The 19,322-nt window shown below is 48.7% G+C and overlaps 1 protein-coding gene across 7 annotated transcripts in view; it reads left to right on the top strand.

Annotated features, from left to right (window-relative positions):
• The window catches only part of MTF2 (metal response element binding transcription factor 2), a 411,648-nt gene that overhangs the window by 191,847 nt on the left and 200,479 nt on the right, over nt 1–19,322 (top strand). For all 7 annotated transcript variants that reach the window (XM_069232368.1, XM_069232366.1, XM_069232367.1 and 4 more), the window contains one exon: nt 18,389–18,489. In XM_069232368.1, the coding sequence (XP_069088469.1) occupies nt 18,389–18,489 (101 nt within the window). The remainder of the gene's footprint in view (nt 1–18,388; nt 18,490–19,322) is intronic.

A 19,322-nucleotide genomic window follows, 5' to 3' on the forward strand; every position in this document is an offset into this window, starting at 1 on the left:
TTTTTCGATGTCTAGCGAAATCACTGCTTCCTCAAATGCACTCGGGGGGGTTGTCGCCCATTACGCTCAGTAACCTGCGAATGTTGAGGAAGGTGTTACGTTTTGGAATGAATCCATTCTGGTCTTCGTGTATCAAAGTGTGCATGTGTGGAGCTAGCCTGTTGGCTAGTATTTTGCCAAGTAGTTTGCAATCTAGATTTAGCAGGGACAGAGGTCTGTAGGACCTAACGTCGGTGGGGTCTCGTCCCTGTTTCGGGAGGACCACTATCATTGCCTCTCTCATTGTGGGGGGGAGAATTCCGTTAACCTCCGCTTCTTCAATAACTTTTAGGAGACGTGCAGTAAGGTGTGACGCAAAGGTAGAGTAATATTCTGATGGCAGGCCATCTGTCCCTGGAGCTTTGTTTCTAGGTAGTTGTTCTAGAGCCTTGTTAAGTTCGCCTAGTGTAATAGGGGCCTCTAGGGACTCCTTGTCAGCGTGTGTGAGTTGGGGCAGGGAGGAGTCCGCCAAAAAAGACTCGAGTTGTTGGGGGGTGCATGATGTGCGTGAAGTGTATAGTTGTTTGTAGTATTCCCTGAACACATCATTTATTTCTTCCTGTGTGGTTGCTAGTGCGCCTGCGCCTAACCCTATTGCCCCAATTGGAGGGCATTGCCGTTCCTCCCGCAGGAGCCATGCGAGCAGCCTGCCCGATCTGTCGCCTTCCGCTTGTAATCTGGTCAAGTGATATTTGTAGTCATGAAGGCGTAATGTGGCGTCGGCGGCTGCGTATTCTGCGCGCGCATCTTTTAATGACGTGTATGGTGTTTCGCTGCGGGCCACTGCATTTTCTAGTGCTCTTAATTTCTTCTCCAGCTTGCTAACTTCTGCATGGAGCGTGCGTCTTACCCCCCATGTAGTGGAAATACAATGCCCACGAGTCACTACCTTGTGTGCGTCCCACTCCGTTGCTCTTAAGTTTGTGGTCTCAGCGTTCAATTCCCAGTACTGTTTGAGCGCTGTTTTCAGGGCGTCTGTGAATGCAGGGTCCTGCAGTGCTTCCACTTGTAGTCTCCAGGTTGGGATCGCTTGACGCCTCCTGCCCCAGTCTAGAGTTATTTTGAGTGGCGAGTGGTCTGATAGTGTTTTAGCTAAGTATTCAATCCCGTTAGTTACTGTGCAAATGTCCTGGGTGCCCCATAGTAGATCTATCCTGGTGTGCACCTTGTGTGGTACAGAATAAAATGAATATTCTCTGTGGTGTGGATGCTTCATACGCCACAAATCTTAGAGGCCCATGTTGTTGGCCCATGTTGCCAGTGGGTGCCTGGGGTGTCTATTAGCCGCTAGGTGTGTGGGGGGGCTAGACCTATCCAATGTCGGGTCCGGCGTATTGTTAAAATCTCCCCCCCCCATATTGCGGATGTTGCGGGGTTCGCCAATAATGCTGGGGTAAGCGTGTTCAGGAACTCAGGTAGCGCAGTGTTAGGGGCGTATATTCCTATAAGTGATAGTTGTTTGCCGTCTAATTTACCCTCCACTATTACGTACCTACCCCCCTGATCTATCCTGTGTGATGTTTGAAGAAATGGGACACTCCCTGCTATCCATATGAGGACCCCCCTCGCGAAGGTTGAATAAGATGTACCTACAATCTGTCCTCCCCATTTGTTCCGCAGTTCTTGTAGTTCTGGATCCCGCAGGTGGGTTTCTTGTAGGATTGCAATGTGTATGCCCTGGCGTTTGAGTCTTGCGTGCACCCTGGTCCTTTTGCTATGATTCCCGAGGCCCCTGACATTCCAGGTGACTATGTCATATTTGCGTGCGTTATAAGCTGTATGTTGGGCCATGTTTATTTTGTAGTGATGCAACTAACATTCTGCTCCCTGGTAGGATCCGAGCAGTTTCCTCCCTCCCCTTCACCTCGTCGACCCTATTTCCCGCCCCCAACCATGTGTCCTGTGTTATGCGCAGATCCGCGGTGCACGAACTAGTAATTACCCTCCCCAACTGGATCCCATCCCCAACTGTGAACCAACAAAAAACTGCGCACCCCGTTGGGGTGCGAACTAGGCTGTGTCCATGTGGATGTCTGCGGGGAACAATAATACTATCCAGGTGCGGCTCATAATAGGGGCTCGCATCCTTCTGCAGACACAGTCTGCAAGTATTGTAGGGCATCCCCAGGTCGCAGCTAACCATCCCTCCCCCCGCCGCGTGCCGCCACCAATTACGCGCAAGTTGAGTACAGGAGTTGGCTCTAAGAGCAGCAAAACAAGGATACATAATGTCAAGCGATATGTCCAACCTCAGCCAACAAAGCACACAATGTACAGTCCTGCTCTCCTTCTATGGCGGCGGATCTCGCCCTGGTGGCCGGTCAGCGGCGCTCGTTTAGAGTATGTCTGCGGACCGGGGGGTGATCTCCGGGCCCTTCAGCGACCCGGTTAGTGTGGAATCCGAACTTATTGACTCCGATTCCGAGCCCTCCTCCTGTTGGGTTCTGAGGGCCTCGAAAGAGTTTTGTGTCAGAAGGGGAGTTTCCTTCAGGACCCTGGCTCTCTCTTCCGCAGCCTGTTTCACCGTGGGTTGACCCCCGGTCGCCTCTTGGAGCGTTTCCGTGGGGATGCTGTGGACCAGCTTTCGTTGATTCCGGTTGCTTCTCGGGGTTGGGCAAAACCCTTGGCATGCAGCCATGTCCAAGCGTCCTCCGGAGATGTGAACACGTGGGTGCGCTCATCTGTTAGTACTCTTAGTTTGGCGGGGAATAGCAGAGCATAGTTTATGTCATGCTCACGGAGACGTTGTTTTATTTGAGCAAAGGAGTTGCGTTGTCTTTGCACTTCCTGAGTAAAGTCTGGATAGGCGTGAACAGTTGAGTCCTCATACTGAAATGGGCCTTTACTGCGAAATTGTTGCACTATCGCATCCCGGTCTCTTACGTTCAGGAACCTGGTTATCAGCGGTCTTGGGGGCTGGCCCGGTACTGGGGGGCGCCCGGGAGTCCTGTATGCTCTTTCAACTGAGAAGAATTTCGATGGGGCTCCATTCAAGACCACTTCGGCTAACCATTGTTCCAATAAAATCTCTGAATTTTGATCTAATGATTTTTCCGGAAATCCAAGAAACCGAATGTTGTTGCGTCGTGATCTTCCCTCCGCCTCTTCTGCTCTTCTCTGCAGTGTTTTTACTTCTAGATCCAGGCGGAGAATTTGTTTTTGGTTGTCCGTTACTTTGGGGCTCATTTCGTTTAGCACCACCTCCGTTGACTTCACTTTGTCGGATAGTTTGCGGTGATCCGCTCTAAGGATATTTAGGTCTTGTGATACCGTGTCGATTCTATTTTCCAATGAAATTTTAGTTTCCATGATTGCTTGGAGTACTTTCTCAAATTGTGTGGAGTGGGCCAAAAGTGTAGATTCCAGTGATTGTAAAGTGGGTATGGGTTGCTGGTCCCCAGGCGCTGGTCCATGCGTGCCCCGGTCTTGACTCCTCGCTGATTTTGATCTCCCGGCCATTTTGTCTCAGTTTGTGAGTCCCTGTTCCTTCTGCGCCCATGCGAACTCCCACGGTCCCCGGGTTGGACAGGTATGGAGGGCCGTATATCCGCTCGGATCCACACCGGAATATGCTTTTAGTTCTTTAGGTTGCCGACCGCCCTAAGTTCTTTGATGTGAGTTCCAGGCCCCTCCACCGGCACCGGCGGGAGGGCGACGGATGGTGGGGCGGGGGGGGGGCGGCGAAGCCCGCGCGCCCCTAGTGTTACTGCAGTCGACCTGGACAATTCAGGGCCTGGGTGTGGGCCCCTCATCCTCACGACGTCGATCGCCATGTGCGCGCTCCTTCATTTGAGCTTCCATGCAGGGTTCTAATCCCCGTGCCAGGGGAATGATGGTGTACATAATTTACTGCAATGAGCGCTTCCCACGTTGCCCACGAGCGTTCAAAAAAGTTGCCGGAGCCACCAGTAATGTTCAGGGGGCGTAGAGAGCAAGCCCCCCCTCTGATCCCGATCCGCCGGCGCCCCAGACGGCCAAGGGGAGGGGGGCACGCCTCGCAGCCGGTCCACGGGCTAGGGGGGGGGAGAACCACCAAGAGTCCCCGTCTGCAACTTCACCACCGCTCCGCCCCGGGCCAGCAATAGAAAAAGTTATCAAGCGGTAGGGGGGGGGGGAGGGGGAGCAGCCCAAAGCGGTGCAGGGCCCAGCGGTGGGCCTGCTGCCCTCCCGCCAAGGGATCCCCTCGCCGCTGCACCCCCACCTCACCTTCAGGGCTCAGGGACGGAGCTCCGGGCCTCGCTACGAGGCAAGATGGCGGCCGCAGTTCCCGAGGCGGCGTCGTCTCTCAGGAACCTCCTTTCTCGGCCGCACAAACGCCTCCGTTACCGTCGGCGGGGGGAGAGAGGTTCTCAGAGTGGGTCCCACTCCTGTGCGAGGATGTTGGCGTCCTGCAGTTATTTTGGTGGCGAGCCCAAGACGGAGCGCTTTCTTAAGCGTCCTTCCCGGTCGCCATCTTGGCTCCTCCACTTCCTGCTTTGGGATTCTATTCACATGGTTTGGAATCCACAGGTAGTTGTTTCTATTAGAAGAACAAGTTACTTACCTTCAGTAATGCTTTTTTTGGTGGATACAGTAGCTACCTGTGGATTCCTCACAGTTCCACACGCCTCACTTTTGCCTGTCTGGTCATACCAAGAGTAGGATTGATTGTATTTATGTTTGTATTATGAAAAATATTGGTATATATTTTTGGGAAGGAATGTTTATAGAATGATGTGTGTATACATATATAATTTTTGTATATATAAAAGATTTTTTATAAATATATTGAGTTGGCACATGTTGTGCTTGTGATGTTGGTATTCACCCGTTTACCTGTAAGGCACGGCACACCGGTGAGGACTTCTTATGGCTCTGATGACTTCAGGCGGACTTATGGCTCTGATGACTTCAGGCGGAGTTGCATGCGGAGCCGTGCTATTTATGACGTCCTCATCAATATGGAGAGCTAGAAAGAAAAAATTTCAGTCGAATGCTGGCGCATTGGGAGAATTCATAAGGTGAGGAATCCACAGGTAGCTATTGTATCCACCAGAAAAAGCGTTACCGAAGGTAAGTAACTTGTTCTAATGGTTCATTAATGTAAATCCTTTATCAGGTTTCGCCTGCATAGGGTTTGTGTTTTGCTTGAGAAATCTCTTGCATTAAAAAAAAAAAAAAAAAAGGAATCCTAAAAGGGGTTTAGAACCTGCTCATTACTTTACTTACTATTCGTTGGAATCAATGTTGCTCTAATTTTCCATGCTTCTGATTGGTCACTATATCGTCTGCTTTCACTTTGCATGTCTTCCTGCTTTGCCTGTCCATGCTGTCGAGCATAACCCAAGTACAGCTTCCAGTCACTGGCAGTGGGTAGTGGCCATTGTCCTTTCACTGGCTACGCACTTCGGAAGGTACTTTTTTGGTTATTTGGTATCTAGCACTCTGTCCGTCTGAGTGCATCTGCAGGCCGTCTTTCCCCTCCAGGTGCTCTTTTCACATCGTTGCTAGCACCCTCCCTCACTCGCTATTGCGCCCTCATTATTGCTTCCTCCCTCCCTCTTGCTTCCCTGTCCCCCCACCCCGTCCTGCCTTGCTGCTTAATTAATTTCCCCACTCACTTCTCACAATGCTGGTTGTTTTTATTTTCTACAGAGCGCATGGCCTCTACAGTTCATCTCAGTCTCTCCTGTTGTGCCCCACCTGCTCTCCTCCCATACCATGACCACGTTTTTGTAGTTTTTGTTGCACAGAACAAACATGTCTTTGTCAGTGTTTCAAAAAAAAAAAAAAATTATTACATGCTGCACTGCAGTTGCACTGCTTTACAACATGGCTTAAAGTTTTACAAACAATGAAATAATGTGCTATGACACAGGAAGAAAGGCATATTAATGTGTCCAGCATTGATCGAATCATAACACTTTTTTAAAAATTAAAGTTTAAGCCATGCTGCACAGCAGATCAACTACTGTGCAACAGCTGAACAAAAATTGACAAGCACAATAGTTTTCACATAGGTGAATCCTATTGGTTTTGCCAGTGCTTGTTATTAGGGTGCACGCTCCTAAGTGAATGCTGTATGCTTGGATTACTTTATTGGTAGAGGTTACAATATAAACATGTGTACACTTCCTTGCAAGATTGAACAATACAAGCCTACATACAGTGCTCCCTCAAGGCTGTCTGTTTAGAGGTAAATACTCAGAGAAACTTAAAAGCAATGATTCCTTGCTTTCAGAATAAAATGTTCACAAAAATGTAACTAGAAAAAAGGTTTTGCTAAAGTATAGTGAACTTGTAGTTTCCATTTTTATTTGAAACATCATTTAGTAAAAAGTGTTTGATATAATGTAGTAATTACCCCAAAAATATTCATCATGTAAAATCAGTGTAAAACCAGTTTGAATGAGATTAATTGAAAGATGAAAATAAGTGAGCAGTGACAATGTCAATAGGTCTAGCGTTCATGGTCAGCCTTATGGTTTTGTCAATGCTTGTCTTGTTCTGACTTGGTTTTTGTAAAACTTCATTGTTGTGGGAGCATTTGGTCCCTCATCCTTGTAACAAAAGTACTGGCTTAAGACAAAAATATTTTCTGGTCTCAAAAACAAACATTGTTGTGGTAGTCCCTGGCAGTGACTATTTGTGCTGATATCTCTTAGAAAAACAGCAGAAATCAGTCATTCGCAGTGAGACAGATAGGTAGACACATAGATACTTAATTAAATCAAAAGTTCTTGAAAATTTCAGCCTTTCTCAGTGTGTGAAAAGATAAGAGGAAAGCTTGTGAAAACTTCTAAATATGCAAGTTTGTAAGTTTGCGTGGAAACCATAATTTACAACAATGTTTTAACCAAGCAGCCTTTACAATGCAAGTCTTTATCATGCATATTCCTTTACCATGCATGATAAGAATAGTTAAGGAAAGTATGTATATTAAAGAACGTTTTAGTTAGGTGGACTTGTCAGTGACAACATTAACATTTTTAACTAAAACAAAAACACAGAAATTCACCACTAATAGCTACAGGGCTAACTATATCTTATGCCCCAGCCATGCACTGCTTATGACCTCACATATTAAACCACTTATGACCTGTTCTGTGTCATCACTGATGACATCTTAAGTGTAGAAAGCATGAGTTAAGTGCCACATTGATTCTATACTATAGACTTCACATGTAGCCTAGTTCACAAAAAGAATAAACATATTACGTATAGTGTTCAATCTGTAAACAACTATTCTAAGAAAGCCAAGATCTTAAAATCACTGAACCTCCTGTCCACAGGGAGCGGGCTTGGTGCTTGCTCCCTCTTGGCGGTAAATTAAAAAATGCTCCCACTAAGCGAGAGCAAAGACAGGTTTCCCTGCCTGCGCTGGTGCAGGCAGGCAAACAGATATATCCTGGAGGTGGGCTCCCCGGTACATAGATACTGAGCCAGCCCCAGGGGTACCGGGTCCCCAGGGCCATTAATTTCTCAGGGAGGAAGGGAAGGCTGTGCGGTCCCCCTTACCAATTTACTGCAATTGCAGCCCTGGGGGTGGGCTCCCTGGGGACCTTTGAGGGTTGGGGAGGGGGGCCGTGTCCAACCCACATCCCCGGACCTTCCTCCTAATAAAATTGGCCCTGGAGGATGTGAACCCCAGGGGTCTCTCGAAGCCTTGGAAAGGTGGGACCTCCCCTTTATACCAAATTTTGCCCCAGTGGTGGGCTCACTGGGGCCTTTAATGGTTTGGGGGGGAGGGACTGCCTGTCCCCCTCCTTATTAAGAAAATCAACCCTAGGGCCTCTGGAATCTTCTTTGTTTTTTTAATTTAAATTCAGCCCAGGGGTAGGCTTCCCAAGGGCTATACCTAATGAATGCGGCCCGGCTGCCATTTGTTTGTTCAATCCTGTAGGGTCGCAGAATTTTTTGTTGATTATATTTGGCCCAAGGGGGGGTCTATCTGGGTTCCCTTCATGGGGCCTAAGAGGTCAGGGTATCCCTACCCTGTCCCCTATATTATCTTATTCTTTTTTCAGGACAGAAGACGAAGGGCCTGATTTAGAACTCGAAAGATGGGTTGCTCGGTCACATCAGTGATGGATATCCCGGCGCCAAAATCTAAATCCCATTATATCCAATGAGATTTAGATTTTGGTGGACGGGATCTATCAGCTGAGTTCTAAATCAGGCCCCAAGTCCTGTAAAGGCTGCCAGCAACATGTTTACCATGTTGCTGGCAACCAGTCAGTGCGCTAACTCCATTGAGAGTCCAACTACTGCAGGAGTGGGATGGTCCCAGGGAGAATAAATCTCCCTGGGCTAATCAGAACACTCTGTTATTAAATTGCTGCTCCTGCAAGAGTCTTTCAAGACTCTCGCGGTCCCAGCCATTTGAATATACACATTTTTTTCAACCTTAATTTCTCAGAAACTACTGAACGGTTAGGAGAATGTTTTGTGGAGATTCGTCAGCAACACAATAAACACATTTCCTGTGGAAAAGCTGACTTAACTATCACTACCCATTGACGACCACCACTGGACAAAAAAAATAAATGAAATAAATCAAATATGTATATATGTGTATATATATATATATATATATATATATATATATATACAAAAAATTCTCACATATCTTATTTATGCTTACATGCATGGTAAAAGCATGTGTTGTTACGTCATACAACTGTTTGCCAGACTTAAAAGTGCATTCCAGCCCTTGAACTACCGCTTCCGGCTACTTTCAGCTACACTGTGTAGATCGCAGAAAGGTAGCAAAATCAGGGAATTAATTGCTAGTATCCAGACCCTGCTATAAATGGATCCCTGGGATAATCAGAGTCTATTAGAGTTCTTACATAATTAAATCACTGCCCTAATTTGTCACCTCACTGCATGGCATCAAAGGGATAAGTGGAGTTTTTTTTTTTTTCTTTTTACAGGACAAATAGATTAATGAAGCATCCTGTCCCATGGGCAACTAGATATTTTTTAGGTCGAGCGTGCAAGCGCTTTGACCTGTTGTAATCTATCCATGGGCTTTTAACCTCGCCGATCGCACGCCCATAACTATCACTCGTTCGTGGGCTTGCAGAGGGTAGGTCGCTCCCCCTGCCGCTGCAGCTCCACCAGCCCAGGCTCCTGAAACCTCCAAGCAAGTCCTGCGAAAATACAGTAAGTACCCCCCCCCCCCCCTGCCCAGCCCCTCGCCCTGCCCCGCGCTACTCACCTCCTCTCCTGCTTCTTTCTTCATCTTTGATCTTCTTCTGTGCTCTTCATCTGTATTCTTCATCTGTGTTCTTCTTTTCTTCCCGGCACCCCGTCCTGCGTGTTCTTTCTTCTGCCTTCATCTGTGTTCTTCTTCTGTATACTTCATCTGTGTTTCTTCCTTCTCTTCTGCACCGCGACCTGCTTGTGCTTTCTTCTTCTTTGTCCTTCTTCTGTGTTCTTCATCTGTACTCTTCTTCTTGGTACTTCATCTGTGTTCTTCTTCTGTGTACTTTGTATCCTCTGCTTCTCAGGGCTCTCCTCTTCTGCCGGACTCCTCTTCCTTGACTCTTCTCTCCTCCTCTTCTTTACCCTTCCTCTTGGATCTTCTCTCCTCTGTTCTGCTCTGGACTCCTCGCTCCTCTTCTTCTTTACCTTCTCCCTGGCTCTTCTCTCTACTGCTCCTCTTCTTCTTTACCTTCTTCTGGGCTCTTCTCTCTTCTGTTCTTCTGCTCCTCTTCTTCTTTACCTTCTTCTTGGCTCTTCTCTCTTCTGTTCTTCTGCTCCTCGCTCCTCTTCTTCTTTACCCTCTTCTGGGCTCTTCTCTCTTCTGCTCCTGACTCTTCTCTCTGACCTTCCTTACTCCCCTCCACCTCTGTAACCCCCCCTCCCCTATCTTCCTATCTTTTCTTCCTAACTCCCCGCCACCTTTAACCCCCCTCCCCTATCTTTTCTCCCCTCTACCTGACCCCCCCACCCTCCGCTTTCCCGCTGCCACCTCCTGCTCGCCCCTGCCCCCCTGCTCCCATTCGTCGCCCCACTCCCGCCCCCAGCTGACCCCTCCTCCCTCTTATGACGGCCGCGCGCAGCGGGCGCGCCAAAGGCAAGCCCGTCTGCGCCCGTCTGCGCCCGTCTGCGCCCGTCTGCGCCCGTCTGCGCCCGTCCGCACCTGGACCGCGCCCAGCGCCACGACCCCTGGCCACCAGCACTCCCAAACCCCGCAGCACCGCTACGACCCCGCCCCCCTCCACGCCCTCAACCCGGGGCACTCCAGTACCTGCTTCCAAGCCAACCCGAAACTTACCCACGGACCCTTCATATGTCACACCTGCAAACTCGCCTTCCACCGCGAAAACACCACGCCCGCCAGCCCACGCGCTAACAACCACCTCAAATGCATCCTGATCAATGCACGCTCGGTCCACAAGCACGCCGTTGAACTTTGGGACCTCCTGGACTCCACCGGACATCGCCTTCATCACTGAGACCTGGATGAACGCCTCCTCGGCCCCCGACATCGCCATAGCCATCCCCAAAGGCTACAAGATTTCCAGGAAAGACCGCACCAACCAAGTAGGAGGAGGAATCGCCATCGTCTTCAAGGACTCCATCAATGTCACCACCTCCACCGAAGACACCCCCCTCGCTGCCGAACACCTGCACTTCCAGATACACACAGACCCCAGGACCACCCTCAGAGGAACTCTCATCTACCGACCCCCTGGACCCGGCGCCCTCTTCAGCGACTCGATCTCCTACTTCATCTCCCCGCACGCCCTTGCCTCGCTGGACTACATCCTCCTCGGGGACCTCAACTTCCACCTGGAACAGAAAAACGACCCAAACACCACCGCCCTGCTCGACAACCTTGCCAACCTCGGCCTCAAGCAACTGGTGAACACCCCCACCCACATCGCCGGACACACGCTCGACCCCATCTTCTCCGCCAGCAACCACGTATCCTTCAGCCACTCCTCCGCTATACACTGGACCGACCACAGATGTGTCCACTTCACCTTCCGACGCGAGACATGCCACCTCCGCACACAACCCATCCTACATCGACAGTGGAACAAAATCCCAGAGGAACAGCTTCTCTCCACTCTCAACGACAACCAACCCACCTTCCCCTCCGACCCCGACGACGCAGCCCTCAGCCTCCCAAATTGGATCACCAACTGCGCAGACAACCTCGTTCCCCTCAGACGCCTCCCAAGACAGACCAACACCCTGGTGTTCACCGACACCCTTAAGGAATCAAAGAAAACCTGCCGCACCCTCGAGAAAGCCTGGCGCAAGGACCACACCGCAGAGAACATGACTGCCCTCAAGAACGCTACCCGCGAACACCACCAACTGATCCGCGCCGCCCAAAGAAATTTCTTCACAGACAGACTGGACAAAAACAGCCACAACAGCAGAGAACTCTTCAACGTCGTAAAAGAGCTCTCCAACCCTAACGCCAACGCCATCACGCCCTCACAAGACCTCTGCAACTCCCTCGCCACCTTCTTCCATCGTAAGATCACCGACCTACACGACAGCTTCGGACACCAGACCCACCCACCCACCACAGAACCTACAACCCCAGCCATCACCCTCAACGCCTGGACTCACATCAACACGGAAGAGACCAAAGCCACCATAAACTCCATCCACTCCGGTGCCCCCTCGGACCCCTGCCCACACTTCATCTTCAACAAAGCCGACTACATCATCGCCCGCACCTCCAGACCATCATCAACAGCTCGTTTTCGTCTGCTACCTTCCCAGAGAACTGGACACGCTGAAGTCAACGCCCTACTGAAAAAACCTACGGCGGACCCAAGCGACCTGAAGAACTTCTGCCCCATCTCGCTCCTCCCCTTCCCTGCCAAAGTCATAGCGAAGACCGTCAACAAGCAACTTACCAACTTCCTTGAAGACAACAGCCTACTCGACCCCTCTCAGTCCGGATTCCGAGCCAATCACAGCACAGAAACCGCCCTCATCTCAGTCACAGACGACATCAGAACCCTGATGGCCAACGGAGAAACAGTCGCCCTCATCCTCCTCGACCTCTCGGCTGCCTTCGACACCGTCTGTCACCGCACCCTAATAACCCGTCTCCGCTCCACCGGGATCCAAGGACAGGCCCTGGACTGGATCACCTCCTTCCTCTCCAACCGCTCCCAAAGAGTCTACCTCCCACCTTTCCGCTCAGACCCCACCGAGATCATTTGCGGCGTCCCACAAGGCTCCTCGCTCAGCCCGACTCTCTTCAATGTCTACATGAGCCCCCTCGCCGACATCGTACGCAAACACAGCATCATCATCACCTCCTACGCCGATGACACTCAACTCATACTTTCCCTCACCAAGGACCCCACCAGCGCCAAGACCAACCTGCAAGATGGAATGAAAGACATCGCAGATTGGATGAAACTCAGCCGTCTGAAACTGAACTCTGACAAAACGGAAGTCCTCATCCTCGGAAACACCCCGACCGCCTGGGACGTCTCCTGGTGGCCCACGGCCCTTGGCACCGCACCGACCCCCTCAGACCACGCACGCAACCTCGGTTTCATCCTGGACCCACTTTCACCATGACCAAACAAGTCAACGCCGTATCATCCTCCTGCTTCCTCACCCTCTGCATGCTCCGAAAGATCTTCCGTTGGATCCCCGCCGACACCAGAAAGACCGAGACCCACGCCCTCGTCACGAGGCGCCTGGACTACGGCAACACCCTATACGCAGGAACCACCGCTAAACTCCAGAAACGTCTGCAACAAATTCAAAACGCCTCCGCCCGCCTCATCCTCAACATACCCCGCAACAGCCACATCTCCGCCCACCTGAGACACCTGCACTGGCTTCCCGTCAACAAAAGGATCACCTTCCGACTCCTCACCCACGCACACAAAGCCCTCCACAACAAGGGACCCGAATACCTCAACCGCCGCCTCAGCTTCTACACACCCACCTGTCCTCTTCGCTCCGCCAACCTCGCTCTCGCCGCCGTCCCTCGCATCCGCCGCACCACGGCGGGTGGGAGGTCCTTCTCCTACCTGGCGGCCAAGACATGGAACTCCCTCCCCACCATCTTCAGGACCACCCAGGACCACTCCGCTTTCTGGAGACTACTCAAGACCTGGTTCTTCGAGCAGCAGTAACCCCCTCCCCCTAGCGCCTTGAGACCCGCACGGGTGAGTAGCGCGCTTTATAAATGTTTATGATTTGATTTGATTTGATTTGCCTTTCAAAAATCCTTTGTTATTATTGGTAAATGTTTTACATTTGTCCCTCTTTGGGGAAATTTTGTTAGTGTCTTGGCCATGGACCCTGTAACATGGATAATTGCACGTTTGCTGATACGTTTGACTGTGAGCGAACTTCTTTTTCCTTTGGTCTCTCTCTCCTTCGCACTCATGCTCTTGGTGGCCATGACGCTTTGAATGGACTCGCTTATGTCAACTGTTTTAATTTTCAATTACAATTCAAGTGGCAAGAAAAGTCAGTTAGGAATTTACGCTAATAGCTCTTACTCAAACGCGAGACCCATTGCATTGCAAATGCTTGTTTTAAATTACACTCCCTTTGCCCTCTGCTATATCTGAAATTCTAGGGCAGGGAGGTGATTTAGTCTCCTGTTTGCTCTCTGCAGATGGCTCAGGCCGGATTGCCAGGAGAGAGGTTGCCATTTGCAGACAATTGGTAATGTTTTCAGATGTTTTGTAAAAAAAATTAGAAGTTCTAAATCTCAGAAGAAAACCAAATCCTATTAGGAAAAATTGTGGTATTAAAAGGGTGTTCTTTTGAAATGATGTGAAGCTAGATGTAGTGAATTGTCTAGAGTAACTCTGAATTTGTTTTTGCAATAGAGAAATGGACTTCAAGTGTCAAAGAGCTACTTGATCCTCCATAATAATGTCTATGGTTTTTAAATTGGGACGTATTCATTTTCTACTTTGCTAAGCACACTTTATGGACCTAACTCCAGTATGTTGAACTTTGCAGAGCAGTTTTCTTAGAAACATTTATAAGCTCTAGACCTCTGCCCGGGTAGTTGCTTTCAGGAGAAAATGGTGTTTAATTGTGCCCAAGCCATTGATCCTTTGAAGTGTTTCCTAACTTGGTCCAGTCTTGATGCCCAGACTTAACCAGATGGAATTGGAGATCTTTTCAGCCAAGTTATGGTGATTCTGCACTTCTGGTCCGTGCACACAAGGTGTACCTTACTAGGTCTAGGCATAACACACCTACTGATAAGCTGGAAAGTATTGAGAAATCTTTGATACAGATTGCTGCAGTGTACTCTGAGAGGTTAACCAGTGATGTGTTGATATCAAAGTTTTTGGACTTTCAATACCTTCGTTGTTAAACCACTACAGGACAGTAATCGTATAAAAACCCACAAACAAGATGTTTAAAAGATTTTTCAAGCCTCTGACACACTTATTATACTTCAACTCTTTATGACGTTGAATCACGTTATCCTGATCTCATGTATAAAATTAAGAAACTTTGGCTTTATAAGTTACAAATCATTGTGATGTTTGTAAAAGGCAACATGTTTATGTGGATCCAATGTAACAGTGTTAACTTCGTTTGGAGAACGTAGATATTTTGGGGAAATTGTATGTTTGCCTTTCTGCTTTTGCCACAAGCCTATTTTTGCTGATTTTTGCTGCATGGATAGACTAAACCCAGATCCGTGACTGGGGGTAAACGTTTGATTTGTTCCACATTCCGTCCATCATCTGTTCTTTTTGGCTTTTGTCTCCCTAGGTGGGAGGGGTATGCCCAGGTATGGGTCCCATGCTCACTGTGCCACTGGTTTAAAGCTAGTCTGGCTTGAGGAGTGATACTTTGAAACCGATCCCAGGATCCTTGTTTCTGATCCAGGGAGGTCCTGGCATGGCAGTTTTGACTGGACTGTTCCCCTGGAGAACAGGATGGTAGGAATCTTGCCTGGTGTGGGGTGAGCACCTATGGTGTTATCACCTTATACCAGGTCCAGGTATCCCCTGTTAGTGAGGTGTAGATGGTGTCTAGGAAGCCAGGGCTTTCTAGAGGTAGCTGTGGATGAGCAGCCAAGGCTTATCTAAGTGACGTGCAAAGCTTATGAACACCACTGTTGTCACACAGCACTTACACACATGAAAGAACCACTTGGTGTTACAACAATAAAGGTACTTTTTTTTATAGTAACACAAGTACTAAAATACTGAATAGGCAATTCCCTAACTGGAGGCAAGTAAACACACTATTACGTACACATTAGAAATCAGGAATTAGCATAAAAGGCAATAGAAAACAGTGAAAACAATAGTAAATACTGAAGGCCCTGTAGGGGGAACCAAACCATATACTAATAAAGTGGAATCGGTAGAGGGGAGCTGGAGGAACTCGAAACCACAAAAGGTAATGATGACCAGAGTACCCCCCAGCGACCAGGAGAAAAGAGGGAAGTATCTGGTTCTCCCCAAACCTCAGAAGAGGATTTTGACCCAGACAAGACTGCAAGAAACCAAAGGTAAATCCTGGTAGAGGAAGACCTGTAAAGGAAGGGGACCAAGCCCAGTTCACATTGGAGTGTCCGGTCGTGACAGGAGCCACTACCCAGCTTCTGTGGATGCAGGAGCAGGTCGACGGTGAACAAAGACAGCAGTGCAGCACTGGAGCAGGCGAAAAGTTCCTGATGCAGTCGACGTACCACGCTGGAAGGATTACAGTCTGCCAGTGGTGTTGAAATACCACTAACAAGCCTTGGCAAAGGCAAGTGGTGTGGAAGAAGAAATGCAGAGCTGCCGGGGACCAGCAAGGTCTAGGGGGACTCAACCGATGGAGGGGAGTCCCGGGTGACCCTCCGCTGTGAGGAGAGTCACAGGAAGAGGGGGCAGCCCCCACAGGCAGTAAGCACACAAATCACGGTGAGGCCCACGCAGCACACCTAGAAATAAGTTCCATGATGCTGGAGAAGCACGGAGAGGGCTGTGTGTCGCAGGGATGAGTGCTGGGGGCTGGGGCTACACGGAGCATGAAGATCCCTTGAAGGAGATGCCAACAAGCCCTGGTAGTTGCAAGAGACGCAATCCACTGGGTGTGTGGAGAGGCATGGGCTTACCATCTCCCAAGTTGGACAGCTGGTAGAGAGGACCAAGGGAACCACTCCAGACCACCACCACCCGTGATGCAGGATCCACGCAGCTCTGGAGGAGAGGAGATCCACGCAGCCGGTTGTCATTGTAGTTGGTGCCTGCGGATGCAGGGGAGTGACTCCTTCACTCCAAAGGAGATTCCTTCTCGCTTCTTGTGAAGACTGAAGACTCATCGCCCTCAGAGGATGCACAGCCAGGGAAATGTTGCAGTTGCTGGAAGGAACCAGAGAAACAATATTGTAGAGCAGTGTTGTTGCTGTAGATGCAGATTGTCGGTTCCTGGAGGGTCCAGTTGCAATTCCAGTGGCCAGAAGATGAAGTAAACATTGCAGAGGAATTCTGCTGGAATATTGCGTGTCGAATCTGAGGAACCACCCAAGAGGGAGACCCTAAATAGCCCAGAAAAGGGTGGTTGGTCACCTAGCAGGGTGACCACCTACCAGGAGGGGGCTGCGATGTCACCTGCCTGACCTGGCCACTCAGATGCTCCCAGAGACCTCTGCCCACCTTGGAACCAAGATGGCAGAATCAAGTGGCCACCTGGAGGAGCTCTGGGCACCACCCCCGGGGTGGTGATGGAGAGGGGAGTAGTCACTCTCCTTTCCATTGTCCAGTTTCGCGCCAGAGCAGGGACTGGTGCAAACGGGTTAATGAAGGAGTGCACCAAATGTGCCCTTCAAAGCATACCAGTGGCTTGGGGAGGCTAACCCTTCCAAGCCCTGTAACACCTATTTCCAAAGGAAAAGGGTGTTTCCTCTCTCTCCCAAAGGAAATCCTTTGTTCTGCCTTCCTTCTGTAGGATGGCAGCAGCGCGGGCTGCCTGAAAAACCCTGGAAAATGGTAGGAGCAATGCTGGGGGTCCTCTAAGGAGCCCCCAGAGTGCATGGAATCCATCAACCAATACCGGCAACAGTATTGGGGTATGATTGCAACATGTTTGATACCAAACATGCTCAAGTTCGGAGTTACCATTATGTAGCTGGACACAGGTGGTGTGTCCAGGACATGGGTAAAATGGCTCCCCCACACTTACGAAGTGCAGGGAAATGGAGCTGGAGTGCCCTCACACACAGGTACTGGCACCCTGCCCTCTGGGCTAGGAGGGCCTGCCATGGGGGTGACTTACAATGAAGCTGGTGCAGTGACCTGTAGTGAAAGTGTGCATGCACCTTTTCACGCAGACTGCAATGGCAGGCCTGCAGACATATTTTACATGGGCTCCCCTGGAAAACATAATACATGCGACAGCCCATGGGTAAACCCTGAAGCCCCAATGCCCTGGGTACCTAGGTACCATGTACTAGGGACTTAACTGGGGAGAACCAGTAAGCCAATTATGGGGTGTACAAAGTCAGTAACAACCAAATTTAGGGGGAGGGAGCACAGTCACTCTGGTCCTGGTTAGCAGGATCCCAGTGATCCCAGTCAAAACAGACTGATAGCAGGCAAAAAGTGGTGTTAACCATGCTAAAAAGAGGGTACTTTCCTACAAGGATCAAGACTGATTTGCATATTGCTGGGTCCAAACTGAGGTGGCATGGAGAGGAAAAAAAAGATGGATTAAATCAAATCTGTGACTGGGGTGAATGTTTGATTTGTTCTGCATTCATCCACTGTTTAGATTTTTGCTGCACAGCAGGTTTCATCAGTCCACATATATTATGGCTGTTCCAGCTTTTGTAATTTAAGGCCTCCTTTGCGTTTCTTTGCCTTCTTCCCTTTAACTGCCATTGCCTCCTTGGCTTGCATTTCTCCTGCAAGCTAGTGTGCAGCTCTTCATGCAGCCCATGGACTTTGCGTCCATCCGGATGCAATATGCCCCACTGCAGTCTGCAAATTTTCTTCATCAGAATGCATTAATAAAATGACTACTGCAGATGCCTGATGCTCTTTCCGTTTTTGTCGTTTTTTAAAGCCCTGATGAGACATTTTCTTTATTGTGTTCTTGACATTCTGTTATTATAAAATTTGAATGTAATTTTAACTTGCTAACTTACAAGTATTGTCATACCTCTCTTCAGTGGGGCACATGGTGTTTTGATGATATGTTTGTAGTTTTGAACCTATTCCTAAGTTTTCAATTAAAAAATGCAAGCAGCAGGCCTTAATCCCCAACTTCAATCTGACAATTCCAGTGTGAACCAAGCATCCTGTTATATTTGTTATAGTTGTTATAGGAATATATGTATAGTCTGATTATGTATTACTGTGCATGTATATTAATCATAGCTAAATTCTTTCTTTAGGTTATCACCAGCTATGCCACACGCCAAATATTGATTCAGATGTGATTGCCTCTGATGAAAAATGGTTGTGCCGACAGTGTGTTTTTGCAACAACTACAAAGGTATGGAGCTGAAAAAAAGATCAGACAGTCTTAATAAGTTTCACGTTTTGAAATCAGCCTTTGTACAGGAGGACTTTAAAGATCTATTTGGTTTGACTGGGATACTTTATTGTTCATTATTGTTGTTTAATTGAACATTGCTCTGTAGCTATCAAAAGCTGAGCAGCAACAGAGCAAATTACATAGAAATTCACCATTGCGCTAAATCCTGAAAACAAGAGTATACAATAGGCACTTAGATTATATAGTTAGAAATTAGGTGATTGAAGCAAATGGGCAATTTAGAGATTGACTTGTAGTAGGCTCGTATTTAGTGAGCCTGAGGTTGGGGCAGACTGTTGATGTGAAACAGATCGCAGAATATTTAAGATTGTGACGCACATTATTTCAAGAAGAGGTAAGATCTTTTTAAATACCTTTAGTATCTTCTGATCACTAGGAGGATTAGATTAGTTAGCATTCCGGAAGTTATCGCAGACCCAGTGAAGGGTTTTTCTGGTTGAGTCGTTTTCAATCTCTTAAAAAAGGCTCCATTAAAATCTTATCTCTGAGGCCTCTTTAACAGTTTGGAGATGGGTAAATGCTTGGAAAATAAAAGGTGGGGGGGATGTTACAGTGAACTGGCTGCTATGCAAGGTTGCGTAGTTGTGCCTCCTGGAATATTAGGTGATGTGGTCTTATTTTCCTAAAGTTGTCCTCAGTCTCTCTGGGGAGTGAATAGCTGGCTTGAGAGGTAATAGAGCTGATTGAGACCTGACAGCAAGAATTGTTCACCATGGCGCAATCAGTAGTAGCAATCCAGTTTGTACTGATTCTTCCATGAAAGATGTTGT

The sequence above is a fragment of the Pleurodeles waltl genome, chromosome 4_2, assembly GCF_031143425.1.
Source record: "Pleurodeles waltl isolate 20211129_DDA chromosome 4_2, aPleWal1.hap1.20221129, whole genome shotgun sequence".
Taxonomy (NCBI): domain Eukaryota; kingdom Metazoa; phylum Chordata; class Amphibia; order Caudata; family Salamandridae; genus Pleurodeles; species Pleurodeles waltl.